This window comes from Mesoplodon bidens (genome assembly GCF_964165515.1).
Source record: "Mesoplodon bidens genome assembly, chromosome: 3".
Taxonomy (NCBI): Eukaryota; Metazoa; Chordata; class Mammalia; order Artiodactyla; family Ziphiidae; genus Mesoplodon; species Mesoplodon bidens.
The window spans coordinates 17,669,828-17,688,514 of NC_138178.1; the positions used below are offsets into that span (position 1 = coordinate 17,669,828).

At 39.8% G+C, this 18,687-nt stretch overlaps 1 protein-coding gene across 18 annotated transcripts in view; it reads right to left on the minus strand.

The window, feature by feature from the left end:
- The window catches only part of PARD3 (par-3 family cell polarity regulator), a 629,043-nt gene that overhangs the window by 227,562 nt on the left and 382,794 nt on the right, over window positions 1–18,687 (minus strand). For 4 of the 18 annotated variants that reach the window (XM_081228686.1, XM_081228685.1, XM_081228687.1 and 1 more), the window contains 4 exons: window positions 13,650–13,809; window positions 6,891–7,080; window positions 2,124–2,275; window positions 1,017–1,061 (listed from right to left, as the gene is read on the minus strand). In XM_081228686.1, the coding sequence (XP_081084812.1) occupies window positions 1,017–1,061; window positions 2,124–2,275; window positions 6,891–7,080; window positions 13,650–13,809 (547 nt within the window). Of the gene's footprint in view, window positions 1–1,016; window positions 1,062–2,123; window positions 2,276–6,890; window positions 7,081–9,818; window positions 11,986–13,649; window positions 13,810–18,687 lie in introns of those variants that run through there. The other 14 variants (XM_081228693.1, XM_081228702.1, XM_081228690.1 and 11 more) reach the window with 10 other exon arrangements.

The following is an 18,687-nucleotide window of genomic DNA, read 5'->3' on the forward strand; positions in this document are numbered from 1 at the left end:
GCCCTAAATAGTTAAAAACAAAAACAAAAACAAGGGCTTCCCTGGTGGCGCAGTGGTTAAAAATCCGCCTGCCAATACAGGGGACACGGGTTCAAGCCCTGGTCCAGGAAGATCCCACATGCCGCGGAGCAACTAAGCCCATGTGCCACAACTACTGAGCCTGCGCTCTGGAGCCCATGAGCCACAACGACTGAGCCTGCGAGCCACGACTACTGGAAGCCTGCACTCTAGAGCCCGCGAGCCACAACTACTGAAGCCCACGTGCCTAGAGCCTGTGCTGCTCAACGAGAGAAGCCACCACAATGAGAAGCCTGCGCACAGCAACGAAGAGTATCCCCCACTCGCCGCAACTAGAGAAAGCCCGCACGCAGCAATGAAAACCCAACGCAGCCAAAAAATAAATACATTAAAACAAAAAACAAAAACAAAAACAAAACCTTCAAGCAGGTTCACAAAGATAAGGATGCAATATATAGTCTAATTCAATGTTAGGTAACTACAAACTAATGCCTGCATCAGAAAAAGATCTAAGCTTTTCTGAGTGACTAATGAAAGCAATACTAGACGCTGTCCTTCAGTGAAAATATTTATATTTGTGCCATTATCCGTCAAATGAAAAATCACCACTTTGAGAATCATTTTTTGGATATTAACCTAAGCATCAGATAGATGACTTCGAAACAAAGAATCCACCCTAAAAGATCACATTTTCAGGATTTTGACTTTTTTAATAAATTGTGACAAAACATTCCTACACAAATATAATTAAGAAGATCTAGGTTGTTTTAGTGTCTCTGAAGCACTAAATTATATTTCCATTTAGTATGTACTACAGTGCTAAATTTCTTCTCACAGAAAATTTTCCTTTTCTTGTACCATTTGATTTCCTACTATGAAAACATCCGTGCCAGCCTGGAATATTTATGTTTACGTGCTATGTGATTGGCAGCTCTGTAATTATGATAAGCTCCTTGGACCACAGTTTCTATGGCAACAGTCTAAGTGTCCATTCTTACCTGCTTTCTGGTCATCCACTGTATTGAGTTTAGTCTCGTCAGCTACTGTTAAAAGGTAAATGTATAATGGTTAGCCCAGTTAGTCCCACAGCCCAACATGCTTCAACCATTCCCAGATCTTTTCAGTTAGGTGATAATTCTTAGGTAATATTTCATGCAAAATATATGAAATATCAAGCAAACATTCATAATCAAAAAAAAGGGGGAAAAAGCAGTGTCTCCATGCAATGCCAGTCATCTCATTTCACAGACGTGTGTGTTATTGATACGTTAGCATATCATAATTAGCTAGGCAAGGAATAGCCCGATTTTTCTTTTATGCATGGGATAAATGAATGCTTTTAGTCTCGAAGTACAAACAGCCACCAGAGAACAGCATAAATACGTTATAGTTGATTAACAAAGGTTTTTTTCTAATCATTCAATTGGTGTATGGATATAATTAATTAATTAATTTGTTTGTTTGGTTTGGTTTTTGGTGGATTTGGATTTAAAAAGAGACACTACGTGATTGGTGTTTGATTGAACAACTGGGATTATTTTCCTCCTCTCATTTGCTTCCAAATACTTCCTACAATAAATATGCTCTCAAATTATGACTCCAGTTAAAGGCCTTAATTATCAACACATAAGAGTTTCTATCAAATAAACCTCAAAGGACAGCAATGGAAGGAAAATATCATGAAGTAACCAAACTCTAGACATGGATTGAGATAATGGTTTCTCTCCAAAACTGCTTCTTCTGGTTCAAGCATCCCTACAACCAACCAAATCATATTCCAATGAAATTGGTTTTAAGCAGCCAAGGTGTTAAAACATTTCATTTTTTTCAAATAAAGATACATGAGTAGAGCATGATATGCACATGTGTTTGTTTCTTTTCTCATCAGAAAACATATATATTAACATATTGCACATGATGTAAACATGCCACTTAGAAGTATGGTTATCTCAAACTTGGAGAAAAACTAATTTTGCCAAATTGCCTCATTTCGCATTTATTTTCTCTATTGCTCACAGTAAACAGACATGTGTTTGGGACCATCAATTTTCATCCGAAAGCATCTAAACCGTATTTAGATAAAGATTCATGGAGATTGTACTCACTACCTAAATCCATGCTTTTTGATTTTCGCGTTTTAACGAAATCCAATTGACTGGCATCTGAAAATTGCTTTGTGCGTTTTTCTGACATACTCTGACGTCCAAATCCCTCTCGTTGAAAAGCAAGAACTGGATCGACGTCTGGACTCAAAGAGCTGGTGTGAAGAGAAAGAGAAACATAAAAACATTTACTGAAAATAAGAGACATGACGTTCAGGAAAGTTCATCTACATCTGTGTGTATGAATGTGTGTAAATGGATATTCCTCAGAAATATTTAAGCTAAATAGCACAAATATAGTCCATCAAAAAAACTGTGGTTGTGTAGGAGGTGATGGGAAAATATGACATTAATTTACATTTAGAGCAATTCCTTCTCCATGTGAGAAAGACTGAATCTTTGAGGAAAACTTTCATATATTAATACAAATACTGGCAGCAAATTAGTGACTATATGAATTGCAACTGAATAGAAGTTTTGAAAAGGGTATGTTCTGCAGACTTGTGGTTGACAAGGGCGAGGGGAATGGGGGAGGGATGGATTGGGAGTTTGGGATTAGCAGATGCAAACTATTATATACAAAATGGATAAACAACAAGGTCCTACTGTATTGCCCAGGGAACTCTATTCAATACCCTGTGATAAACCATAATGGAAACGAATATGAAAAAGAATGTATATATGTATAACTGAATCACTTTGCTGTACAGCAGAAATTAACACAACATTGTAAATCCACTATACTTCAGTAAAATAAATATTTTTTAAAAAAGGATATGTTCTGGTCATCTTATATATCCTTTATCTTGTGTTTCAGAAAAAAAAAACACACCTTTATGGCATGTAGTTTTATGAGAATGTAGCTTCTCTGCAATACTTAATCAACTGAGAAGAAATCAACTCAACAAATCACGATTAGAACCTATTCTGATGAAAGTGTGGTGCCGGGTACCAAAGTCAAAGTAATAAATAAGAAAAGATCTCTATTCCCTAAGAAAAATACCAAACCAGAAGCACACAGAAGACTCTGTGATGCATGGATGGGAGACTGACTGGTATTCCAGGGAGTCAGGAAAAGCATGACTAAGTCTGGATGGCATTTGATTTGTGTGACACCAACACAGTGGCTCCAGCAGAGATGATGAAGCACAGGGCAGATCAGTGGTAACAGGATACAGTATCAAGTGTTTTCACAATGGAAGTGGCAGGGGAATCGGTCCTATTTGTAAAATCCCACTAACACTTTCAGAAGCACCACCAGGTGTTGTGAGCCCAGCCCCACAATGAAGTGGTTTTTCTCTATGCTGAGCACAGTGAGTAAACAGAGAGCTCTCCTATATCAGTGTGGAGCCACCTTGCCTATGTGGCCAGGTAGGAGAACATCCCTCCACAGCTCACTGGACACACTAGAATGTGGTGGCCTCTCCACTACGTCAGCTTCCACTATACAAGCCCTCCTTATGCTTCGGCTGGAAACCAGCTTCTCTAACCCTGTATTGGTCCTATGGGAATGACCATGCATATTGATAAAAGGGGAATGATCTGGTTTGGATATACATCAGAAATTTAGCTGACATTCACTGTGCGTGAAATGACAGATGGCATTAGGGAAAGGCTAAACCAAAAACTGCGACAAGGAAGACATCCAGGCAGTGCTTCGCCATCAGGTGATGTGGCCTGAAGGCTTTGAGCCCCTGTGTCTTCATTGGCTCCATGAAGAAAAGAGTGGCCCCAACCACTGGCCGGGCCACTGAGAGAATTCAAGGACACAAGGGGAAAGCCCTCAGTAAACTGCAAACCACCATGCAAAATAAATTATTATTAGCCAACAAAGACTTGCTATCTCAAATTTTCAAAGTCATGAAAATTATGGTAATGGAAACAGGGTACTTAAAAACCAACCACCAACCAAAACCTCAAAAAGGAAATGAACGATCCTTCTCCATCTTTTCCACCAAGTACAGAGCAGGGCCCGGGGAGGAGGCAACGTAGGTGTCTGGGACTCAGAATTCAAGGGAGCTCTGATCTCAGGGTCCTGTGAGTTCAGAGGCCACACCTGAGAGTGAGAAGCTCCTTGCGTTTGCTCCCCTGGGCACCTAGCTTGCTAACCCTTGTTCTGGCCCAGGGACTGGGAGCTCAGCCCAAAGCAAAAACGATTTTTTTATGTAAAACACTACATTATATCCTAATCAATGTTATTTTGTTTGCATCCTACACTAAATCTTTTCATTTTTAATATATCATATTTCATCTGTAAAGCCCGGAATAAATTTGACGTTCCAGGAAGAAGCAGGGTCATGTTCACCTTGAAGCCTTAGGTGCCCCTTCTCATACGACTCTGCTTAGACCCTATGTATGGATGTATATACATATGTGTGCATAGCTCCAGCATATATTATGTATATAAGTATAGACTGCTTTTACATATTCCTTAAATATATATGTGTGTGTATATTATGCTTATATAGTAGTATCCACATACTACTATGCTTATAATTTCCAGGGCACATCCACCCCAGTTTGAAAACACAGTCCTAGAAGTGAAAAATTAAAACCTATATGGTGAGAACTATGACCCAATTTTGCAACAATAAACACTAAATATTATATTTGAACTGAGTAATTCTTTTTGTTTGTTTGTTTATTTTGGCTGCGCCATGCGGTATACGGGATCTTAGTTCCCCGATCAGGGATCGAACCCATGTCCCCTGCAGTGGAAGCTCGGAGTCTTAACCACGGGACCGCCGGGGAAGTCCAAGGGTAATTCTTTTAGATACTGAAAGTTGATCTCTCCGCCCATCCTGCACATGCTCATCAACCCTTTTCCGTAACGTGTGAATTACACTAAAACCTGAATTCCAAAGTAGGCATCAAATGTGTGAACAGAGTGAATCTGCAACACATTTTTAATAAAAATTATGGGTTAAAGGTTTTTCAAAGAAGTACAAATTTTTGTTCCTGAAAGCCACATATTGGCGTATTTTTTAAACTAATTTTATATCCTCTGAAATTATGTTGTCACTAAGATTAGAATTTGCTGTTTTACCTTCTTCACCTTCAAAACGTTGTTATGTTCCCTAAGTCAATTCATGGATTGAAAACAAGTATATTCTATCAGTTAAGAAATGCAAAGTTTAGCCATTTGACATATTCAGCCTTCCACAATCGTGCAGCGAACTGTACACGTACACAACTGAAAACGGCAAATGAGTTTTTGAGTGAATAAGCATCTTAAAATAACTAAATATTCTTAAACCATAACATAATTAATTCTTCCCTATCAATATACCCATTAAACGAATTTCAGACACAAGAAACAATACGCTAGCATACTTAGCAAGTTAGTCTGCAGGACTGACAGCTGATTCTTTAAAGAATGCAGCCATACCCTGACCCCCCCCAAAAGTTATTAAAATTCCAGTTATTAATCCTGCCTTATTGCCCTTTTGTTTTCATAACATTTTCATCAAGGATTAGGGAGATATTGTCAGGCTGGAAAAGCTTACATTTTCTGCTGTGATTCAGAACAGCTGCCATTCTTGTTTGGATAACCCTTCATTCATATTCTTTTCCAGCCCCTGCACATTCCCCACAGCAAAATCATACAAGTCCTCACTGTTTTACGAATCCCCTTAGGGAAATTAATGCCACACTCCAGGCTTGCTTGTTGTTTATTGACTTTCACCAACACAGCATTTCTTAAGGCCCCAAACATCTATTCCTACGGCTGCCTTCAAAATTCCTCATCACGGTGGAGACTCAAAAGGTTTTTGTCCCTTCGATGAATACTGCAAATATCTAATCCTTACTTTCTCTGTCATTGCTTTACACTTTCAGAAAGAGATATAAACTGCAGCGGTAAATGCTACAGCATCTGATTCAAGTGGGTTTTTACTTTGTATGGTAGTTCCCCCTCTACGATGAACCAAAAAACTCGTTCAAAGATAAGCTGTTATCACGCGGGCTTGAGTGTGGCTCAATGCCACAACACTGAAATATCATTTTGCTGATGGATTCTTAAAAGACCCCAGAGAAAGGCCAATAAGAAGATTCTGGTATAATGCTTCACATGGTTGCGTTCATTATCACTACAGCCTTCCAAGGTCATCCCTAGGAGGGACTTTCCCTTCGCTTATTGATGTATATAATTACTAGGCACGCAAATGAAGACACTCATCCACATTTATTTGCCACACATTGGCTCAATAATATCAAATGCTTTCTTCTATTTTGAGAGATACAGGAGAAAAAACAGCATTAGACTGCCCCTGAAGTCATAATGTTAGAAGTAAGTACAAAGACTAGTAGAGTTACAGCACTCTAAAAAGAAAATCTGAAAAAGCCTCTTCCCACTCCCAGAATGTAACAACTACTAATTTGGCCAAAGTCATCTACTTCGTCACCGAAGGGATTTGCTTAGAATTTATTTATGGAATAGAAAAACAATTCGTCGAATTAACACAGATCTAAAATAAAAGTTTCACTTGTGAAACTTAAATGAGTAGGGTTTGGGGGGGTTAGTGGTAGTTTTCTTGTTGGTTTGGCTAAACTCTTAACAATAGCCCTGGAAAGGCTAACACAGTTGGGCAGGTTTATGAGGTTGGAGGGAATCTTTTGTTTGAGGAGTGACAACTACGAGTATTAAATCATTATTATGAAATCAGAACACCGCTATAAAAGACACTGATTCACTGTACTATGTGACAGACCATTTGACCCTAAAATCAAGTGTGACTGCAATTAACGGATGTTTCCCAACAGTGCTCTTACCACTCTGCTGACTCACTGATGCCAGCCTTGGCCCACGCGCCAGTGTCCGTGGTCACAAATCCTACATCATCGTGGGAGCTGGAAGATGACTGGTCAGAGAGATGTGGGGGGAGCACTGGCAGCCTGTCATCTTCGATCATGACAGTGTCGTCTTGGGGCATATTCACCGTGGGGGACAGCTGGTATTTACCTGGCCAGTGGAAAAAAAACAAAGAGAAATTCTAGACATCCATCTAAGGGTTATGTATATGAATGTTAATACTTTGGTACATTAGAAAAAGTCTAAATTTCCAAAATCTGCTCAACCTGGTAGGACAAAATAGAATTAAGTAAACTTATTTTTCATAAATGAATGTCAAATGGAGACCTCCGGTCTATTCCTTCCTCTGACACGACAGCTATGGTGCTCTGGGTGTGGTATTCAATGTCTCTGGTATTAAGTTTCCTAAGGCCAGAGATGATCTCCAGAATGACTTCTAATGTGAAAATGCCACGTAGATTTGAAGTTGTTATAGTCCTTTGAAAAATTTTACCAGGAAATTTGGAGGGAAGCCCTGCACACTTACGTCATTCATTCACTCATTCACTAGCTGGGCACCTACCACCTGGCAGGTTTGTAAGGAAGACTTAATCTCTGCCTCTCAGTGGCTCACACCTCAGAGAAGGAGATACATAAAGTGGTAATTGATTGGTGCTCTGAGTGATACGCCAGAAGTGCCCTGGCATTCACTAGTGCTGGTAATCGCCTGGGTAGCTGAAGGAAGAGGATGCTGAGAGTCTCAAAAAAAAAGTCAACATCCGAGATGGGTTGTGAATGATTAATACGATCTCTTCTACTATAAGAAATGACGACATTGATTTTAGACATCAGCAACAACATCATTAAATGCACGATGGAGAATAGTGCACAGTGCACTCAGGTGACACTTCGAAGATGGGTGCATGCAGAACCGGGGCCTTGTGGGGAGATGGCAGGAGTGATATTAAAGAGAAAAGATTAGGATCTCACTGCCCAGAGGTTTTTCAGGCCAAGACAGGGGAGCTTGTAAATTTTGATTTATTCAATTAGGGTATAGTGTTCTCGGTAAGAGAAGTCCCAGAACTGTCCACATTGATCAGTTTCTTTCAGTAAAATCTGCTCAGGTTCCGGGATCCGCATGATAGGCATTTATCTTTCCTGGGATAAAATTATAATTCAGAGGCCTGAATCCTTAAAGATAAAGCTGGGGTCCAAATGCTACCATCTTCCTCCCCAAAACACCTATAGTTCTTCTGGCTTCCTCCTCAAATCTTGTGCCATATTTCCTCTGAGCAAGAACTCATGGGCGAAGCTTCGGTTCACATGGATATCTTGTGAAAGGCTGTCCTCAGAGAAACATGCATCACGGTGTGGTGTCGCCCTACTGGCCTGTCTCTCCCAACAGAGCAAGGAGAACGGACAGTTTCCCTGTCACCTTATGGGAGGATGGAAACACTGACATTTCAAGTCCCATGTCCACAGCTGTTAAGTCAGCTCTCCTGGTTCCTATGCAAGTAAAAAGGATTGCTGCACTTTCCCAATCCTACCACCGTTTCAAACAGGGTGGCCTTGTCCTTTACGAGTAATTGCTTTTAAAAATAGCACAATAGCAATGTGAAGACAGTTCATGAACATTTTCCCATCTGTATTAAGATCTAATTTTTAAACATTCACAAGAATGTGTAAATGATAATTTTCGTTTTAACACCATTTTGGAAACTGGGAGATGGCATATAGAGACTTGAAGGGTTTTTAAAAATATATATTATTCTAGACATTTCAACAAAGGAGCAAACATTAAGTTGATCTTTTCAGGACAACCCACAAAAGCAAACTTGCTAGAAATTTCAAATGCGATCATTACTTAGCATCAACTACTCTATTACAGAAATAGTATATGTTCACTGAAACCTCTACTCAGCAAATTATCATGAAAAATACTCTATTTTGATTTGAAATGCACCCATTTTGACAAATTGTGAAAACTAGCAACTGTTTATAAACACTCGTGATAAAAATGTAAATCAAATTTAATACTTCATTGCTTCCCTTTCCTGAATTCAAATCACTCCTCTATGCCTACTTGAGTTTTAGGATACTAGTACAGAAAGACAGAAATCTGTCCAATAAAATATCATTCATAAATAAGATGGGACATTCCAGCACTATTACCTAAAGAAACATTTCCTTCCCCAAACATACTTTTTTCCCCAAAAAGTGTATAGAATGACAAATCCAAGTTAACCCTGGTAGCTCACCACTGACAAGGCACATGTCACAGCATTAAATGCCATGTCCTCACACAGGCAAAATTTATTGGAAGAAACTATATTGGTGTAATATAGCACATTCATTTCTAAACACAAAACCAAAAACGTTTATGCAATATATTCTGAGAGACAGTCTAGCAAGCAGTATGGAACACAGAATGGTTCTTCACGTGACAGTCCTTTTTTATGTTGTTTTAAGTAGAAATATTGTTCCTTAGGTGATCTAAAAATTTATACCTAAAGAAATGGCAGGAAATGTCCCTATTAAGAAGGATTCAGCTTTTTTTCTTTCCCCTATGATTCTGGAGGCTAATATTTCAAAAGACTTGAGAATATATATTTTCCATCAATTTTCCACTTCTTAACATACTTGCGACGAACAGTGTTTTGGGATGCGGCTCCAAGAATATATTGGGGGTAATGAACTAAGCTATCAAACTACATATTCTACCGAACTCCCCTTAGAATAACTCTCAATTATGTTTGCAGGTACTTGGCATATCCTAAATGTGAACCCTTCGAAGGGTGACTTCAGAAACCTTTGATCCGGTTTTTGATGAATAAACTTTCCTTTCCTCAACTAGTTAACCAACAAACTAAGATTTAGACTGTAGCCGAGTGAAACAATGAGATGCAGAATGACTGCTTACTAAACATTTATTCATTGGTACATTTACATAGAAGGCAACACTACGTGAAATGAGAAACCTTTTGCCAGAGATTTGACTCACAATAAAAACAACCTTAATGTTCCATTTTTCTGTGTTGACTTTCTAACAAGATCAAAGTATGCTGAACAGAATTATTTTTTAAACTCACCACAATGTATCAATATAAAAACTACTGAGATTACATTAAAAAATGGAGACCACAGATTTCAGTTGTGCTTTAAACGGAAAAATTCTTCAGACAAAAAAGTTGGAAAACATTTAAGGTTCCATGCTCCCAAATGTCAGCTTGTGATATGTCCTACGAAGTGAACACGCTGGTGAAATTAGCTACACCTATTACCTCTATGGTTATTAGTAGTACTAGTTAAGACAGTCCAGCAATTTGTAAAATATTTTTAAGGCTTTTAAGAGGAAGAAATCCTACGTAGCCTTGCTACAGATTTCTTTTTGATAAATGTCCAAAATTACTCCTTGAAAATCCATGATAGTGGAAAGTCAGCCAATACAGATGACATCTGGAGAACTCTTGCCTTTGGCTGTGACTCTGGCTGACCCCACCAAAAGCTAAGGAGATCGATCAGGTTCCAGTAACGTGGGACTCGTGACTCAGAAAAATATGCATCGTAATTTTGGTTCAGAAACACAGAAGTCTGGGGCTTCAGACCTGTCAGTTAACTTCTTTGGGCCAGAATTTCCCTGAACAGACGTTTAGTAGGTTGGAGTACACGATTTGTAAGGTTGATTCAAAGATAACTTCTTTGATTTTTAAATCACAGTGGCTGCCAGAATGGAAGATTCTGTTAGACGGTCTAAAGCCAGTTGCTTGAAAATGTGGATACTTAAAAATGGATGTCAAAAAAGGATGAATGTCACTAACACTTACTGTGTGATCCCAGTATTCCCCAGAGACGGCTATTTTTAGAAAGAGGAAATAGCCAAGAACAAAATAAAACAAAAATTGTCATGGGATCTTGGGACTTAGTTCTTTTATCTGTTAAGTGGGAAAGTGTAGCTGATGACATCTGACACGCTTCCAACTCTAAAATCTCTTTTCCTTTTTTGGTCTATTTTTTGGAAGCTTCTCTCCTGGGTTAGGTTCCCAAAGAAATGAGTCAGAAAGCCTCAAAGCTCCTTTTGGGTCTAGAGTCCCACAGGAGGAATATGCTACATGAAAATTCACCCTGTCCACATAAAATTAATCACTTCTTAATGTAGTCAGCTGGAATTTCAATACAAAGTTCTATCTGAATCATAGCAGATCATGAAGCAGATACCACCACCTCCACTGGTGTCTACACAGGAGATATCCTAAAGGTATAGAAGACAACCGCTAACCAAACAAGATCTGAAAATTTTCCATGCACCCAGATACTGTGCCCAGCACTAAATACTGTTGCTATTGGTTTAGGTTAGCTGAAAGTCAATGCTTTAATTTCTTATATTTGGTACCTGGCTTTGGTATCTTGTTGCAAGGTACTATCTTTGCAAGATTTCTAACTTTAAGTGGAAAGTGATGTTACGAACACTGTTTCTTAGGGCCAATGATGCTGAAATAGGGACTGACGAAGACTGAGGAATTCTCGAATTTGTAAAACTCAAGATAAATCAAATTAAGCATATACATTTCTCAGAGTAAACATGTATGGGATCCCTAGTTTCCCATACAACATGTAAAAAACTATCTTAAGAAAATATTCAAATCATTCAACATCAATTTGGCCTACCAACGAAGAGTAAGGAGTCTGTCACTGCCCCCCACCCCAGCCCAAAAGGCCAGGCACAGTACCTCACAAAGCACAGAGCTGGAAGATTACTGCCCCAGCAGAAGCATCTGGAATTGTAAAGTCCATTACATCTCTAGCAGAGGGAAGGGAAAACAATGCCAACTCTAATGCGAACTTAAGAGGACTAACGAGGCCACAGCTAATAAAGTCAGAGCAATAGACTGAAGAAAAAGAAAGAATCCTCAACCCATATATACAGCATTTCCAAAGGTCACTAGGTGAATTGGGGGGTTTTTGTTTTTTAGTTTTAGTTTTTCGCCTTCCTCTGAAGCATCAGGGATTGGAGTCAGGACGCAGGTTACAGGAACTGGTGGACCAATGGTCTGATTCAGTATGGCAAGTCCTATGTTCCTATAATAAAGGGGAAATTACAGCGAATCACTTTGTATGCACACAGATCCAGGGAACACATACACTCTCTCACTCAAGGGGTCTTGAATTTTCATCAGTGAAAAAGTATTTAATGGGCTTTCCTGGTGGCGCAGCGGTTGAGAGTCCGCCTGCTGATGCAGGGGACATGGGTTCGTGCCCTGGTCCAGGAAGATCCCACATGCCGCGGAGCGGCTGGGCCCGTGAGCCATGGCCGCTGAGCCTGTGCGCCCGGAGCCTGTGCTCCGCAACAGGAGAGGCCACGACAGTGAGAGGCCTGTGTACCGCAAAAAAAAAAAAAAAAAAAGTATTTAACAGAGATAAAGTGTCACAGCAAAACCAGGAAAGTAGGGAAAACCCCACCGCAGTGAGGAGAGTGATCATTAATAAGCAAAGGTTAACCTGACAAACTATGTGCAATGCCTGTCACCTGACAGGTGTGCAATATCTTCAGCATCCTTCCCCGACTTGCACCGTGTCAAGCAGGCCAAAAGAAAACTGTTGGCAAAATTAAACCAGAGAGCTGGCACCTCTTCATTCTACACGTAACAAACTAAGAAATGAGGAATTTAGCAATTTTTCCAAACAAGAAAGCTAGAAGGATTAGAGGAAGGACAACAGAAAATTCTACCAGTCACCTTCACGTATTTTTCCTATCATGCCCGGTAGAAAGTGCTCTGACGGCAGACTGATTCTCACTCGTCTTTGTATCTACAGCAAAAGTATATACACAATGTCTTGCCAACAGCAGGCTTTCCATAAACATCCACTGATGAAAGAAACAAATTCCTGTTCCAGTGAAGCTTCCTAATGGAGACGTGAATTGTATTAAATCTCCATTAAGTGTGCTCAGAATGGAGTTCAGTTTAGGTTGTACTTCATATTAGAGGCTTGCAAAACACACCAGCAATAAGTGTTTTATGTCACGTGCTATTTTAATCAAAACAGCTTCTTATGTGTTAAATTTGACAACTCTCACAAGCTAATCCCAAGATGAGCAACTCAGTAAATCAAACCACTCTGGTGGCAAAGCAAGTCTTTATTAACCGGATCTGTTAGCTGCAGAGCAAATGCTCATCACCTCATTCCCCACTGGGGGCCAGGCAGACAGTATGGTGCTGAATGCAAACAAAGGATGTGAAAAACTAGTTTTGGGATTTTCAATTGGAGGCTTTGAAAAAGTCAAGATGCAATTAAACAAGGGTAACCCCTTATTAAGTACAAACCACAAAATGTGAATATTCACATACATGCATATACATATTCTTCCCCTCCTTCCAACAGTGCTATTGTAAACATGTAACTTTTGAATCCTTCTTGCCATAAGCCACTAAATTTTGATTTAAAAACAAAAACACAGCTTCACTTATCCTCTCAGACATGCTAAGAATATCCTCATCACTGGAAAACAGTTCTGTGTGATCCCCATCTTTTTTCTCTTTCCCACGTTACAGGATCCAAAACTCACTTAAACCAAATCAATGTATTGACTTCCTCTCTTCACATTAACGCTTCCTGAATGATTATAATGAACCTGCTCCTCTTCCCCTTGAAAACATGGGCCTCCTTTACATTAATATTACATTAATAACCTCTCCATGAACCAGTAAAAGCATAAAAACAAGATGTGATCAACAGGGTTTTACCTGACTCACCCATTATCCTGCTGAGCGCAGCATTTCTTGTGGGTGATTCATCAAGCCCCTCAAGCCCGCTGTAGAGGGAGTGGGAAATCCTTCGTTCTCTATCATCCAATACCGTTTCAATGGGCAGCTCAGGTCCAGAGGGGCTCCCAGGTGACTTCAGCTGCAGAGAGCGGGGTGGGGGGCGAGGTAAAGTCAGAACTGGAGGCCCACGAGCAGCATGGGGGAATTAGACCAACTTGCCCAGCGTCTGCATCGAACTGGGTACCAAATGAGCTAGAACTTTTCACCCTGTACCAAAATAGTTTGTGATGACAGCTTTGCCTAATGACCAACTTTCTGTGCCACTTTACACTGTGCCTCCCATGAAGTTGTCAGATTTCAACCACTGGAAGAAAAATATGTATATTAAAGGCTTTTTTTCCAAACTCACCTTGTTGCTTATTTTTTTTCAGCTTGACAGTAGTATCTGTTGAAGTCAATTTGAGTTATGGTTTAATTCAGAATTCTTTATGTGATGTTGCCCTGCGCTAGACATGCTTTATCATTATCAGAATGGAAGCTGGAATTTAAGTCTACTTTTTACACTTAGAGTGCACAGACACACCTGACAGCACCTTGGTGTGTGTGGGGTGAGAATGACCACCCGCTCTCTAAGACCTAAAGACCACTTGTCAGTTCGGGTGTCTTCAACAATACACTGAGCCTCAGTTTCTTCTGCTGAAATTAGAAACAATCATCCTATTCTCTCATTGTGATCTTAAGTATGAGATAGTAACTGAGAGAAAATAACCTACACAGGATATTGACAAAACAGAAGTAAAAACCGAGTATTCTAATAAGGCAGGCAAAGGTAGCTATTTTGCAAATACATAGGACCTGCTAGATAAGCAAAGAATATAGGTGGATTCCTATCACCAAGAATTAAAATAGTACGTGGCGTTCTTTAAGACAGCTGTGCCTTATAAAGTCATATACTTCATAAACATAATATGAGTGAGAACTCCATGCTAGTAAAGCCATGAAACAAGGAGGAACAAAGCACACAAATCCTCCCAGTGTGGGCTCTGAGGTTAACCCCACCAACTAAAATCTTATGATGCTTTGGAGCTGGCCGGCAGCCAGAGACAGGGAGGGCTGGGGGTTGGGGTGGAGGGGCCCGTGTGGAGGCAGGGGGCAGAGCCTACCAAAGTAGAGAGAGGACTGCACATTCCACACCCAGGAAACCACAACTGTGGCTCCTTCACCTGAACAAATTATGATTTCTGTTAGAAGCTATCATCTGTTTAATATAAATGAGATACTTAATGAAGTTCCGAATGGTAGACTTATCTCACTCAGTTTGATAAGCACCGGGGAGATTTAATGCATTGAAGGGTCAACACAATTACAATTGGAGGCACGTCAAACTGCAGGAGAATAATAAACTTGCAGTGCTAGTGAATTAGACTCAATAAGGTTTAAATTGTGAAATGAGGATTTGTTTTATTAGTTTTTTTTTTTAAATTGCAGATTACAACTGACAGCTTTACTGAAAAGTAAATTAAATATTCCAGGTCTTAGATGTAAAAAAATACAAGAACATTTTCTGAAAGAACATTATTCCTAAATTCCAAGGTACTTTGGAGAAGTAAAAACAAACACAACAAATACCCAATACCTTTAAAAACAGGCATGTGTGAATTTTTTTAATGAGCACATACATTAGAGACCTGCTATACAAGTCTCGACACACAAGACCTGCATCCTACACAGTAATTTATTTAATCATAAGACAGACAACACATCCTCGAGTTTACTTAACAAATAATACATTTAATTGAAGCATATAACTGCGGTTTTCTAGATGATAAAATCTTTATAAAGCACCTTTATGAGAAATCCCTAAATATCCCAAGAGGCTATTTTAGAATTTTATAAAGTCAAATAAAAATTCCATTTAAAAAATAGCACATGCAGGCTTTCCAGAGAAAAACAATAAGATGCCTGTTCATTAGGAACCTTGTACTTGAACACTTTCATGGGAAAGCTTCTGTACCTCCCCACCTCCCTAACCATGTCTAATTTGCATCTCAAAAGACAGATTTAAATGAAGACATCAATGGCCAAATACATAAATATTTAACAGAAGACACAATGCCTTTTAATTTCTTAAAAAAAAAAAAACTGATTGGGGTACAGAGTTTTGTTTTAAATCTTTTGATGATTTTTTTTGTTGCAAGCAATTGAGTTTAAGAAAGAGGAATGCATCGCCATCATCGGAGTGGGAGCTTAGCCACTCCAAGGAGGGCAGTCCTGGAAGACTGGCCTGGCCTTCCTGCACTATGGGCTGCTCCCAGGCCCTTCTGATCTCCATATATAAAAACCTTATCAAATTAAGCTTAATTCGAAAAAGACACCAAAATAAAAGAACTGCAATTTTCACTTTGTCGTTTTAACTGCAAAAAATGTTCTTCCATCCAAAGGAACTCAGTCCCAAGTGGGACAGTTGTGTGGGACGCCCTCAACTCCCTCCCTAGGAAAATAGGAAAGCCTTTCCATCCATTAAAGAAAACTAGGTTGCAGCAAGATAACTCATACTGGGGATCAGCATAAAGTGATACAGTCTCCTCCCAAAGTAATGTGGAAATATATGTCACAGGCCAAAGAATATCCTATAGTCTGTGACCAGGCCATTTATTTCACTTTGTGGTCACTATCCTCACAAAATAATAAGTTAAGTGAATCATAAAGATTCATGCTGATCAATATTTATCAGAACTTCATTTACAAAGACATAAAAATTGGGAATTACCCCATATCTAAAAACAATGTAATGTAGTACGCTCTTAAAAAGATATTCAAATGATCATATATTGCTTTTTTTTTTTTTTTTGCGGTACGCGGGCCTCGCACCACCGCGGCCTCTTCCGTTGCGGAGCACAGGCTCTGGACGCGCAGGCCCAGGGGCCATGGCTCACGGGCCCAGCCGCTCCGCGGCACGTGGGATCCTCCGGGACCAGGGCACGAACCCGCATCCCCTGCGTCGGCAGGCGGACTCTCAACCACTGCGCCACCAGGGAAGCCCCCATGTATTGCTTTTATAATCAGAAAGTAATAAGTGCTATTCAGTAACAAAGAACTGGATATTGTCCAATGAATATGCTTCATATTATACATTTGGCCTATTCTTCCTAGGAAAAGGTAAAATATTGGTTTCTTTTAAAAAACTAATACAATATCTGTGGGGCTTAATAAAATCTCAAGTTGTTATAAGTGTGCAATAGTGGGTCAAGTCATGTCTTTCACATAAAGAAAATGTATCCCACCATCTCAACTAGCAACGGTGAAAAGCTGGAATAGATATGGCCCTAATCCCCTCCAGCAAACCTAAAACTGGGTCCCAGTTAGTAATTGGCACGATCTTATTATCCGATATTTCAGTCTTTATAAGCTTATTCTATTCTATCCCCAATTCCTGGCACAGAGCAGGCACTGGGTGAATAATTGGATGAATAAATTCATTTCTGAGTGAATGACTCAAGAGTTTCCTTAAATCGGTTTAGAGATCTTATACGTATAGGCCATGTGGAAGCGGGCCTTTAAAGCTGAGGGCACAGCACAAGGCTGAAAGTAAAAGAAAGTTGATCGAGATTACAATCACACATTGCAGAAAGGACCAACATCCAAAGGACAAGTTAACATAGGACAATGAATAGTAAGACAGGGTCTAGCTTTCTTTGGAGAAGAGTGGCCGGAGTTACAGGGTTCAGTTCCAGGTTCTGCTTTCATGCAGAACCACAGCTAATGTCTTTCACGTTCCCGTGAGGCTGACAGCACGGACCAGAGGGTGAAGTAAGCCTGGATGTGGCAGGCCCAGAACGCGATGGCCTGCCTGACGCTGGGACTCATGGGTTTACTGTCCACCTCTTCCCAACACAGCCAGAGTTATCAACTGCCTGAACCCCACCCTCACAGGCAATCAGACCCTCTCATGTGCATAAGAGGGCTGGACACCTTGCTTCTAAATTACTCTGCCATTGGGCTTCCCTGGTGGCGCAGTGGTTGAGAGTCCGCCTGCCCACGCAGGGGATACGGGTTCGTGCCCCGGTCCCAGAAGATCCCACGTGCCGCGGAGCGGCTGGGCCCGTGAGCCATGGCCGCTGAGCCTGCGCGTCCGGAGCCTGTGCTCCGCAACGGGAGAGGCCACAGCAGTGAGAGGCCTGCGTACCGCAAAAAAAAAAAAAAAAGAAAAGAAAAGAAATTACTCTGCCACTACCTTGGCCTTGCAGCCATTAAGCACCTCATTTGACCTCTCTGTATTTATTTCTTCATATATAAAATAAAGAGAAGCATAAACAATACCTTAGGCCCCTTCCTATTCTAATGTAGCTTTCTAAGAGAATTAAACATAGAGAGAGAATTCATTTTACAGTAGTCCTTGGTCAGTTCAGTGAGTTTTGCCAAACTGATAAACCCATGTAACGTACACCCGTCTCTGTTCTCTGCCATCACCTCATTAAATTCCTTCCTAAATTGTGAAGGAATTTAATCCCAACCCGCCCAAAAGCAACCAATGATATTTTCATCCTAGAATAGTTTTTCCAGTTCTAGATTTTCATATAAATTAAATAATGTTAATAATAATATAACATTAATAATAAATAATATAAAAATTAATAATCCCAATTGGTAAATAGTTTGTCCATTGCTATAAAAATTCCTGCTGGGATGATTAATGAGAGTTTATTAAATCAATAGGCCAATTTGAGAGGACTGATATTTCAGTGATACTGAGTCTGCTAATCATATATCACGCCACTAATTTAGGTCTATTTTAATTTTTCAGTGACGTTTTATAGAATTACGAGTACAGAGATTACCTGGGTTGTTAAATTTATCCCTAAGTATTTGATGATTTTCGATATTACGGTACATGATATTGATTTTTATTTTACCGTCAAACTGTCTATTCCTAGTGCATACAAATAAAATGGATTTTGTACATTGGCCTGCTGTCCTATGACCTTGCTAAATTCACTTACTTGTTCTAAAGAAATTG